Below are 12500 nucleotides of genomic sequence, written 5' to 3' on the forward strand. Positions count from 1 at the left end.
GTCTAAGAGAATGAACCGTATGATTCACCCATAATGAGCAGGGCCTAGTCTAAGAGAATGGACCGTATGATTCACCCATAATGAGCAGGGCCTAGTCTAAGAGAATGAACCGTATGATTCACCCATAATGAGTAGGGCCTAGTCTAAGAGAATGGACCGTATGATTCACCCATAATGAGCAGGGCCTAGTCTAAGACAATGGACCGTATGATTCACCCATAATGAGCAGGGCCTAGTCTAAGAGAATGGACCGTATGATTCACCCATAATGAGCAGGGCCTAGTCTAAGAGAATGGACCGTATGATTCACCCATAATGAGCAGGGCCTAGTCTAAGAGAATGGACCTTATGATTCACCCATAATGAGCAGGGCCTAGTCTAAGAGAATGGACCGTATGATTCACCCTCACAGGGACATTAAGTCCTGGACAACTGGACTAGAACACTATCAGTAGATACACAGCTACAGGAAACACCCACCAACATCACATACATCTGTCTGTCTGGCTGGCTGATCTGGCTGGCTGGCTGTCTGGCTGTCTATCTGCTGGCTGTCTGGCTGGCTGTCTGGCTGGCTGTCTGGCTGGCTGTCTGGCTGGCCGGCTGTCTGTCTGTCTGGCTGGCCGGCTGTCTCCCTGGCTGTCTGTCTGGCTGTCTGTCTGTCTGGCCGGCTGTCTGTCTGTCTGGCTGGCCGGCTGTCTCCCTGGCTGTCTGTCTGGCTGTCTGTCTGTCTGGCCGGCTGTCTGTCTGTCTGGCTGGCCGGCTGTCTCCCTGGCTGTCTGGCTGTCTGGCTGTCTGTGACGACCGCTGGGAGACCACAGCTGTAAACCCCTGACTTCCACAGAAACTAGGAGAAACACCATGACTGCTGTCTAGACAGATCAGCTGAGGCCTGGATAGGTGTTCAACATGTCAGAGAGCAACCACATCACATGATCCAGCAATCTGATGGCCGCCTGAAATGTATCCGAAACTGGACCAATGTAATATTGGAGCAGGAGATGTGACTGTGTGACTTACAATGATGATGTGATACTTGAGCTGGCTGCAACACGGGATCTGACTGTGATTGGAGCGTTGACCCTTCCTGTCAGCCAACCTCCTGGAGAGAGAGGGGGATGGGGGGAGAGAGGGAGGAGGGGAGAGAGAGGGAGGAGGAGGGGAGAGAGGGATGGGGGAGAGAGAGGGATGGGGGGGAGAGAGAGGGATGGGGGGAGAGAGAGGGATGAGGGGAGAGAGAGGGATGGGGGAGAGAGAGGGAGGAGGGGGGAGAGAGAGGGAGGAGGGGAGAGAGAGGGATGGGGGGAGAGAGGGAGGAGGGGAGAGAGAGGGATGGGGAGAGAGGGAGGAGGGGGAGAGAGAGGGAGGGGGGGAGAGAGAGGGATGGGGGGAGAGAGAGGGAGGGGGAGAGAGAGGGATGGGGGAAGAGAGGGAGGAGGGGAGAGAGAGGGATGGGGGAAGAGAGGGAGGAGGGGAGAGAGAGGGAGGGGGAGAGAGGGAGGAGGGGAGAGAGAGGGAGGAGGGGAGAGAGGGAGGAGGGGAGAGAGGGATGGGGAGAGAGAGGGATGGGGAGAGAGAGGGATGGGGGAGAGAGAGGGATGGGGGAGAGAGAGGGATGGGGGAGAGAGGGAGGAGGGGAGAGAGAGGGATGGGGGAGAGAGGGATGGGGAGAGAGGGAGGAGGGGAGAGAGGGAGGAGGGGAGAGAGAGGGGAGGAGGGGAGAGAGAGGGATGGGGAGAGAGAGGGATGGGGGAGAGAGGGAGGGGGGAGAGAGATGGATGGGGAGGGGAGAGAGGGAGGAGGGGAGAGAGAGGGGGGGAGAGAGAGAGGGGGAGAGAGAGAGGGATGGGGGAGAGAGGGATGAGGGGAGAGAGATGGATGGGGGCGAGAGGGAGGAGGGGAGAGAGGGAGGAGGGGAGAGAGGGAGGAGGGGAGAGAGATGGGGGAGAGAGGGGGAGAGAGATGGATGGGGGAGAGAAGGAGGAGGGGAGAGAGAGAGGGATGGTGGTTACAAGATGATACTCTATTCCTCTGTCACTCGCTTGTGGAAGAGACCTATTGATAGAGCTGCAGGGAGGAGAGAGAGAGAGAGACATACTTCTGTGAGTGTAATGTTTACTGTTGATTTTTGTTGATTTAACTTTTGTATATTATTATCTACTTCCCTTGCTTCGGCAATGCTAACATATGTTTCCCATGCCAATAAAGCCCTTGAATTGAAAGGAGAGAGAGCGAGAGAGGATAGATAGGAGAAATAGACAGAGAGAGAGAGATATGGACAGCAGTATAGAGGGATGGAGAAAGAGAGAGAGAGATGGACAGCAGGATAGAGGTTTGGAGAAAGAGATGGACAGCAGGATAGAGGGATGGAGAAAGAGAGAGATAGATGGACAGCAGGATAGAGGGATGGAGAACGAGAGAGAGAGAGATGGACAGCAGGATAGAGGGATGGAGAACGAGAGAGATGGACAGCAGGATAGAGGGATGGAGAAAGAGAGAGAGAGATGGACAGCAGGATAGAGGGATGGAGAAGAGAGAGAGAGAGATGGACAGCAGGATAGAGGGATGGAGAAAGAGAGAGAGAGAGATGGACAGCAGGATAGAGGGATGGAGAAAGAGAGAGAGAGATGGACAGCAGGATAGAGGGATGGAGAAAGAGAGAGAGAGATGGACAGCAGGATAGAGGGATGGAGAAACGAGAGAGAGAGAGATGGACAGCAGGATAGAGGGATGGAGAACGAGAGAGAGAGAGATGGACAGCAGGATAGAGGGATGGAGAAAGAGAGAGAGAGATGGACAGCAGGATAGAGGGATGGAGAAAGAGAGAGAGAGAGATGGACAGCAGGATAGAGGGATGGAGAAAGAGAGAGAGAGAGATGGACAGCAGGATAGAGGGATGGAGAAAGAGAGAGAGAGATGGACAGCAGGATAGAGGGATGGAGAAAGAGAGAGAGAGAGAGATGGACAGCAGGATAGAGGGATGGAGAACGAGAGAGAGAGAGATGGACAGCAGGATAGAGGGATGGAGAACGAGAGAGAGAGAGATGGACAGCAGGATAGAGGGATGGAGAACGAGAGAGAGAGAGATGGACAGCAGGATAGAGGGATGGAGAAACGAGAGAGAGAGAGATGGACAGCAGGATAGAGGGATGGAGAAACGAGAGAGAGAGAGTGGACAGCAGGATAGAGGGATGGAGAAAGAGAGAGAGAGATGGACAGCAGGATAGAGGGATGGAGAAAGAGAGAGAGAGAGATGGACAGCAGGATAGAGGGATGGAGAACGAGAGAGAGAGAGATGGACAGCAGGATAGAGGGATGGAGAACGAGAGAGAGAGAGATGGACAGCAGGATAGAGGGATGGAGAAAGAGAGAGAGAGATGGACAGCAGGATAGAGGGATGGAGAACGAGAGAGAGAGAGATGGACAGCAGGATAGAGGGATGGAGAACGAGAGAGAGAGAGATGGACAGCAGGATAGAGGGATGGAGAACGAGAGAGAGATGGACAGCAGGATAGAGGGATGGAGAAAGAGAGAGAGAGATGGACAGCAGGATAGAGGGATGGAGAACGAGAGAGAGAGATGGACAGCAGGATAGAGGGATGGAGAAAGAGAGAGAGAGATGGACAGCAGGATAGAGGGATGGAGAAAGAGAGAGAGAGATGGACAGCAGGATAGAGGGATGGAGAAAGAGAGAGAGAGATGGACAGCAGGATAGAGGGATGGAGAAAGAGAGAGAGAGATGGACAGCAGGATAGAGGGATGGAGAAAGAGAGAGAGAGATGGACAGCAGGATAGAGGGATGGAGAAACGAGAGAGAGAGAGATGGACAGCAGGATAGAGGGATGGAGAACGAGAGAGAGAGAGATGGACAGCAGGATAGAGGGATGGAGAAAGAGAGAGAGAGATGGACAGCAGGATAGAGGGATGGAGAAAGAGAGAGAGAGAGATGGACAGCAGGATAGAGGGATGGAGAAAGAGAGAGAGAGATGGACAGCAGGATAGAGGGATGGAGAAAGAGAGAGAGAGATGGACAGCAGGATAGAGGGATGGAGAAAGAGAGAGAGAGATGGACAGCAGGATAGAGGGATGGAGAAAGAGAGAGAGAGATGGACAGCAGGATAGAGGGATGGAGAAAGAGAGAGAGAGAAGTGGACAGCAGGATAGAGGGATGGAGAAAGAGAGAGAGAGAGTATGGACAGCAGGATAGAGGGATGGAGAAAGAGAGAGAGAGAGATGGACAGCAGGATAGAGGGATGGAGAAAGAGAGAGAGAGAGATGGACAGCAGGATAGAGGGATGGAGAAAGAGAGAGAGAGATGGACAGCAGGATAGAGGGATGGAGAAAGAGAGAGAGAGATGGACAGCAGGATAGAGGGATGGAGAAAGAGAGAGAGAATGGACAGCAGGATAGAGGGATGGAGAAAGAGAGAGAGAGATGGACAGCAGGATAGAGGGATGGAGAAAGAGAGAGAGAGATGGACAGCAGGATAGAGGGATGGAGAAAGAGAGAGAGAGATGGACAGCAGGATAGAGGGATGGAGAAACGAGAGAGAGAGAATGGACAGCAGGATAGAGGGATGGAGAAAGAGAGAGAGAGATGGACAGCAGGATAGAGGGATGGAGAAAGAGAGAGAGAGAGATGGACAGCAGGATAGAGGGATGGAGAAAGAGAGAGAGAGAGATGGACAGCAGGATAGAGGGATGGAGAAAGAGAGAGAGAGAGATGGACAGCAGGATAGAGGGATGGAGAAAGAGAGAGAGAGATGGACAGCAGGATAGAGGGATGGAGAAAGAGAGAGAGAGATGGACAGCAGGATAGAGGGATGGAGAAAGAGAGAGAGAGATGGACAGCAGGATAGAGGGATGGAGAAAGAGAGAGAGAGATGGACAGCAGGATAGAGGGATGGAGAAAGAGAGAGAGAGATGGACAGCAGGATAGAGGGATGGAGAAAGAGAGAGAGAGATGGACAGCAGGATAGAGGGATGGAGAAAGAGAGAGAGAGATGGACAGCAGGATAGAGGGATGGAGAAAGAGAGAGAGAGATGGACAGCAGGATAGAGGGATGGAGAAAGAGAGAGAGAGATGGACAGCAGGATAGAGGGATGGAGAAAGAGAGAGAGAGATGGACAGCAGGATAGAGGGATGGAGAAAGAGAGAGAGGGATATGGACAGCAGGATAGAGGGATGGAGAACGAGAGAGAGAGAGATGGACAGCAGGATAGAGGGATGGAGAACGAGAGAGAGAGAGATGGACAGCAGGATAGAGGGATGGAGAACGAGAGAGAGAGAGAGATGGACAGCAGGATAGAGGGATGGAGAACGAGAGAGAGAGATGGACAGCAGGATAGAGGGATGGAGAAAGAGAGAGAGAGATGGACAGCAGGATAGAGGGATGGAGAAAGAGAGAGAGAGAGATGGACAGCAGGATAGAGGGATGGAGAAAGAGAGAGAGAGAGATGGACAGCAGGATAGAGGGATGGAGAAAGAGAGAGAGAGTGGACAGCAGGATAGAGGGATGGAGAAAGAGAGAGAGAGATGGACAGCAGGATAGAGGGATGGAGAAAGAGAGAGAGAGATGGACAGCAGGATAGAGGGATGGAGAAAGAGAGAGAGAGATGGACAGCAGGATAGAGGGATGGAGAAAGAGAGAGAGAGATGGACAGCAGGATAGAGGGATGGAGAAAGAGAGAGAGAGATGGACAGCAGGATAGAGGGATGGAGAAAGAGAGAGAGAGATGGACAGCAGGATAGAGGGATGGAGAACGAGAGAGAGAGAGATGGACAGCAGGATAGAGGGATGGAGAAAGAGAGAGAGAGATGGACAGCAGGATAGAGGGATGGAGAAAGAGAGAGAGAGAGATGGACAGCAGGATAGAGGGATGGAGAAAGAGAGAGAGAGATGGACAGCAGGATAGAGGGATGGAGAAAGAGAGAGAGAGATGGACAGCAGGATAGAGGGATGGAGAAAGAGAGAGAGAGAGATGGACAGCAGGATAGAGGGATGGAGAACGAGAGAGAGAGAGATGGACAGCAGGATAGAGGGATGGAGAACGAGAGAGAGAGAGATGGACAGCAGGATAGAGGGATGGAGAACGAGAGAGAGAGAGATGGACAGCAGGATAGAGGGATGGAGAACGAGAGAGAGAGATGGACAGCAGGATAGAGGGATGGAGAAAGAGAGAGAGAGATGGACAGCAGGATAGAGGGATGGAGAAAGAGAGGGAAAGATGGACAGCAGGATAGAGGGATGGAGAAAGAGAGAGAGAGATGGACAGCAGGATAGAGGGATGGAGAAAGAGAGAGAAAGATATGGACAGCAGGATAGAGGGATGGAGAAAGAGAGAGAAAGATATGGACAGCAGGATAGAGGGATGGAGAACGAGAGAGAGAGATGGACAGCAGGATAGAGGGATGGAGAACGAGAGAGAGAGATGGACAGCAGGATAGAGGGATGGAGAAAAGAGAGAGAGATGGACAGCAGGATAGAGGGATGGAGAAAGAGAGAGAGAGATGGACAGCAGGATAGAGGGATGGAGAAAGAGAGAGAGATGGACAGCAGGATAGAGGGATGGAGAAAGAGAGAGAGAGATGGACAGCAGGATAGAGGGATGGAGAAAGAGAGAGAGAGAGAGAATGGACAGCAGGATAGAGGGATGGAGAAAGAGAGAGAGATGGACAGCAGGATAGAGGGATGTAGAAAGAGAGAGAGAGATGGACAGCAGGATAGAGGGATGGAGAAAGAGAGAGAGATGGACAGCAGGATAGAGGGATGGAGAAAGAGAGAGAGATATGGACAGCAGGATAGAGGGATGGAGAAAGAAAGAGAGAGATGGACAGCAGGATAGAGGGATGGAGAAAGAGAGAGAGAGATATGGACAGCAGGATAGAGGGATGGAGAAAGAGAGAGAGAGATGGACAGCAGGATAGAGGGATGGAGAAAGAGAGAGAGAGATGGACAGCAGGATAGAGGGATGGAGAAAGAGAGAGAGAGATGGACAGCAGGATAGAGGGATGGAGAAAGAGAGAGAGAGAGATGGACAGCAGGATAGAGGGATGGAGAAAGAGAGAGAGAGATGGACAGCAGGATAGAGGGATGGAGAAAGAGAGAGAGAGATGGACAGCAGGATAGAGGGATGGTAGAGGAGTATAGATACCTTAGTTCACTCTTCTCTGCCACAGAGAGAGGCATGGCTCGCAGCATCCTGACCCGGTCACTCAGAGAGAGGTTCTGAAGGTTGTTGACCAAGTGGTCCCGCTTACGCCCTGCAGCGCGCACGCAAAGACGCGCACACACACACACACACACACACACACACATTAGTTATGCGTAGTTTATGACATCATTACAACAACAAAAATGTTGGTATTTCAGTGCGTGTGTAACGTTTAAGTGAGTGACCTCACCCTCCTCATCCACGCCCTCGGTCTCCATGCAGTCTGACTCCATGCCGTAACCACGGATACTGGGCCGTGCGGAGCGGGAAAAGTCTTTTATGGAAGGCCTGCTCTGTCTGCGTCTTCTCAACTTCATGGTCCTGTTATAGTACTGAGAGATGATAGCACCTCGACTACGACCTAGAGAGAGGACAGGAAGTTAACAGGGTCTAGTACTGAGAGATGATAGCACCTCGACTACGACCTAGAGAGAGGACAGGAAGTTAACAGGGTCTAGTACTGAGAGATGATAGCACCTCCACTACGACCTAGAGAGAGGACAGGAAGTTAACAGGGTCTAGTACTGAGAGATGATAGCTCTCCACTACGACCTAGAGAGAGGACAGGAAGTTAACAGGGTCTAGTACTGAGAGATGATAGCTCTCCACTACGACCTAGAGAGAGGACAGGAAGTTAACAGGGTCTAGTACTGAGAGATGATAGCACCTCGACTACGACCTAGAGAGAGGACAGGAAGTTAACAGGGGGGCGAGGGGAGGTGTGTAGATAAACTATGTCTTGTAGAGGAACAGAAGTGTAGTTTGTGCCATGGTGTTTTTAGAGCCACTGTGTTAGATACAGTATCTGTTGATGTGTTGATAGTGGCTGGCTGGCTGGCTGGCTGCCTGCCTGCCTGCCTGCCTGCTGGTGCACCTGCTATCTAGAGGAACTAACAGTCACATGACAACGGCAGAAATAGTTTAGACTTCTGAAACTACCTCGCTCTCTCTCTCATGAAGCGTGAACAGAAGAAATACTAGTTAGGTGTACATACAACCATCTTAAGACGGTAATAAGAGTGTCGTAGAGGTGTCATAAGTATGTCGTAGGGGTGACTTACCGATGGTGCGGCTGGGCATAGAGGAGAGGACTTTGAGGGTGGCGGAGGACCAGCGTTCCTCTATAAGGGGGTCTAACTGTCTCCCCTCCTCCTCATCCTCCCCCTCCTCACCCCTCCCCTGGCTCCCACGCCATATCTCCCGACCAGGGCTGGACAGGTAGGCTACACTGTCTGGAGGAAGGAGTATGACGTTTACGTCTGTATACACACACACAGTTTTTCTCTTATACACAGTCACACACACACTACCTCTTTCCTCCTCGTCCAGTTCTCTCTGTAGTTCCTGCAGCTCAAAGGCTTCCTGTCTCTGATCCTCTATCAGCTGGTTAAAGGAGTCATGAACCCCCTCTTCATCCACTGGGCTCCTGAGAGAGAGAGAGAGAGAGAGACAGACAGACAGACAGACAGACAGACAGACAGACAGACAGACAGACAGACAGACAATTAGAAAACAAACCCAATAAACTCTCATATCTACTGGGTGAAATAACACAGTGTGCCATCACAGCAGCAAGGTCTGTGACCTGTTGCCACAAGAAAAGGACAACCAGTGAAGAACAAACACCATTGTAAATACAACCAATATTTATGTTTATTTATTTTACCTTTTGTACTTTAACTATTTGCACATCGTTACAACACTGTATATAGACATAACATGACATTTAAAAGAGAGAGGGGGTACTTCAGTGGGTCAGACACACACACACACACACAAGTGTTCAGAAAAACAGCTATGGTGTAAACACTCCTCACCACTAGGATTCAGCCATCTTGACAAGCCCTGACAACTCTTCATGTCACATATTTCATGGCCTTTAACACCACATTTGAAAGGAACCACAATCACAAGCCTTTTGTTCCCCAGGGACCCTGCAGCTGAACACCACAGGAAGTGACTCACTCAGTAGATTCTCCTCAGTAAATACAACACACACGTGCACGCACCACAAAGGAACAAAGACTAGTCAAACAGTCCAACAAACACAGTCAGTCTGTTCTGTGGGAACAATGGGTCTGGCTGGATACTGGTACTGTGTAGAATTGGGCCTCAAAGAGTTGCCTCAAAGAACATCAAACAGACAGTTAACTCTGTCATTGTCTTATTTTAACCCTCTCTTCAGTTTACCTGAACATCTACACATCAGAGACAGAGAGAGAGAGAGACAGAGAGAGAGCGACAGAGAGAGAGCGACAGAGACAGAGAGAGAGACAGACACATTGGGAAGCCAATAGCACATCAAACAGAGAGTGATACCCCTCCTCTCTCAACACAGATAACAGACTGGAACACAAACTGTCGTTTTTTTACCTAAGGAACTCTCCATAGGAGAGAAGTAGATCGATACAAGTTTGTTCTTGAAGAGGAGGATGAAGAAAGGCAGAGGACAGAGGAAATGTGGAAGGAGGTCAAGGAGGAATGGAATGGAGACAATGGAATGGCATCAACCACATGCGTTTTGATACCATTCCATTCAATCCATTCAGCCATTATTATGAGCCGTCCTCCCTCACCAGCCTCCACTGATATAGTCTGATTATACTCACTCCAGGCCAGCCTCCATGTGTTGAGCAGTCAGGTCAAAGTTGACATTGTGAGCCATCTCTCTCCCCTGCTGTCTGTCTCGTTCTCTTTATCCGTCAGTCTGTCAACCAATCACAGAGAAGGGTCACACCCTTGTCCGCTTAGTCCCGCCACTCCACTCTCCTAGCATAGTGTTGTAAAAACTACCTGAGAGACAGAGAGAGAGAGATAGAGAGAGAGAGATAGAGAGAAAGAGATAGAGAGGAATGTTAGGAATGATAAGGTGTGGTGATTGAAGGTCTCTCCTCTCCTTCGTGTTTCAGCTTGTCTTCTAGTAGCACACACACACACACGTCGTTAAAGCAGTTCTTTATCACACCAACAAAACATAGTAACAGCAGTTGGTGTGTGTGTGTTTCACCAGAAGTGTTTGAATACAGTACCAGGCCTACATCATACCAGGCCTATACACCAGGGATGAATGATATATCGGTGAACATATCGGTATCGGACGATATTAGCTAAAAATGCCAACATCGGTATCGGCCCGATGTCTAGTTAAACGCTGATGTGCAAAACCGATGTCAAAGCTGACGTGCTTACCTATATAACGTAGGTACATGACGTAATGACGCCATGGAAAATTTGGCACTACACGTGCAATACAGCATTCCTAACCTAGCCCACAATGTCTGCTGTGTGGATCGAGCAGGATAGCAGGATAGCAGTATCGGCCAAAAATGTCATGTCGGTGCATCACTAATATACACCAAGCATCCTGATTATGTGATGAATAGGACGGCCACTGTCATCCACTCAGACTGGAATGAACATCCTGATTATGTGATGAATAGGACAGCCACTGTCATCCACCCAGACTGGAATGAACATCCTGATTATGTGATGAATAGGACGGCCATTGTAGGAGTTCAGGTTTGTTTAATCCTAAAATCTGTGTTGTGCTGTTTAGTCCCAACTCAGAGACAAAGCAGACACTTCCTGTCCTGTTGCTATGAAACACATTTAAGCCCATGTAGCATAATTACAAACATCATGCTTATTTCAACCTGGTGGTGTGTGTGTGTGTGTGTGTGTGTGTGTGTGTGTGTGTGTGTGTGTGTGTGTGTGTGTGTGTGTGTGTGTGTGTGTGTGTGTGTGTGTGTGTGTGTGTGTGTGTGTCCTAGTGTTTAGAGTTCAATACAACTGGTCCCAGATGTTCCATACTGAGCTAATGAACTAAAGACTAAAGCTTCCCAGAGTTGTAAAGCTCAGAGCGAACAACACAGGACAAGGAAGTGATCAGAGAAGAGCATTAAAGTATAGGATTATGACCCTGGCTGAGAATACAGAACCCCACGGCGATTTGAACCAACATTCAAGGCCATAATGAAGGCGACAACATTCTCTGTCTGTTGTAATGGATATTGCAGTAACACAAGCAGAACACAGTCCCTCCACATTGGAACAAAATAAATCCTTGTTTTGTGTGACGATGTAGGCAAATCTTTGTAGCTGCTGCCATATCGTAGCCACCAGCCAGAGATGCTGCCATATCGTAGCCACCAGCCAGAGATGCTGCCATATCGTAGCCACCAGCCAGAGATGCTGCCATATCGTAGCCACCAGCCAGAGATGCTGCCATATCGTAGCCACCAGCCAGAGATGCTGCCATATCGTAGCCACCAGCCAGAGATGCTGCCATATCGTAGCCACCAGCCAGAGATGCTACCATATCGTAGCCACCAGCCAGAGATGCTACCATATCGTAGCCACCAGCCAGAGATGCTGCCATATCGTAGCCACCAGCCAGAGATGCTGCCATATCGTAGCCACCAGCCAGAGATGCTGCCATATCGTAGCCACCAGCCAGAGATGCTGCCATATCGTAGCCACCAGCCAGAGATGCTGTCATATCCTAGCCACCAGCCAGAGATGCTGTCATATCGTAGCCACCAGCCAGAGATGCTGCCATATCGTAGCCACCAGCCAGAGATGCTGCCATATCGTAGCCACCAGCCAGAGATGCTGCCATATCGTAGCCACCAGCCAGAGATGCTGTCATATCGTAGCCACCAGCCAGAGATGCTGCCATATCGTAGCCACCAGCCAGAGATGCTGCCATATCGTAGCCACCAGCCAGAGATGCTGCCATATCGTAGCCACCAGCCAGAGATGCTGTCATATCGTAGCCACCAGCCAGAGATGCTGCCATATCGTAGCCACCAGCCAGAGATGCTGCCATATCGTAGCCACCAGCCAGAGATGCTGCCATATCGTAGCCACCAGCCAGAGATGCTGTCATATCGTAGCCACCAGCCAGAGATGCTGTCATATCGTAGCCACCAGCCAGAGATGCTGCCATATCGTAGCCACCAGCCAGAGATGCTGCCATATCGTAGCCACCAGCCAGAGATGCTGCCATATCGTAGCCACCAGCCAGAGATGCTGTCATATCGTAGCCACCAGCCAGAGATGCTGAAAAAAGAACAGTACTACTTTGACCACATGCCTGCCTCCTGCTTAGACAATGTTTGCAATGATGATTAAAACAACAACATTCCATCACTAATCAGACTGTGTTGCTCTAGATCGCTACATGTAACTCCCCTTGAGTTATGGGACAGAAAACTAACTGAGTTTGTACCAACCTGTTGATCATGTCTATTGTGACAACATGTAAATAGCTGCATCTAGCCTAAC

General features: G+C 50.2%; 1 protein-coding gene across 4 annotated transcripts in view; it reads right to left on the reverse strand.

Annotated features, from left to right (window-relative positions):
* LOC106564366 (transmembrane channel-like protein 6) overlaps nucleotides 1–12500 on the reverse strand; it is a 44057-nt gene that overhangs the window by 20576 nt on the left and 10981 nt on the right. For all 4 annotated transcript variants that reach the window (XM_045690883.1, XM_045690885.1, XM_045690884.1 and 1 more), the window contains exons 2-7: nucleotides 9824–10007; nucleotides 8525–8640; nucleotides 8276–8446; nucleotides 7405–7575; nucleotides 7155–7263; nucleotides 1021–1102 (exon numbers count right to left, since the gene is read on the reverse strand). In XM_045690883.1, coding sequence (XP_045546839.1) covers nucleotides 1021–1102; nucleotides 7155–7263; nucleotides 7405–7575; nucleotides 8276–8446; nucleotides 8525–8640; nucleotides 9824–9879 — 705 coding nt within the window. In that variant the 5' untranslated portion in view covers nucleotides 9880–10007. The remainder of the gene's footprint in view (nucleotides 1–1020; nucleotides 1103–7154; nucleotides 7264–7404; nucleotides 7576–8275; nucleotides 8447–8524; nucleotides 8641–9823; nucleotides 10008–12500) is intronic.

The sequence above is a fragment of the Salmo salar genome, chromosome ssa12 (genome assembly GCF_905237065.1).
Source record: "Salmo salar chromosome ssa12, Ssal_v3.1, whole genome shotgun sequence".
Classification (NCBI taxonomy): domain Eukaryota; kingdom Metazoa; phylum Chordata; class Actinopteri; order Salmoniformes; family Salmonidae; genus Salmo; species Salmo salar.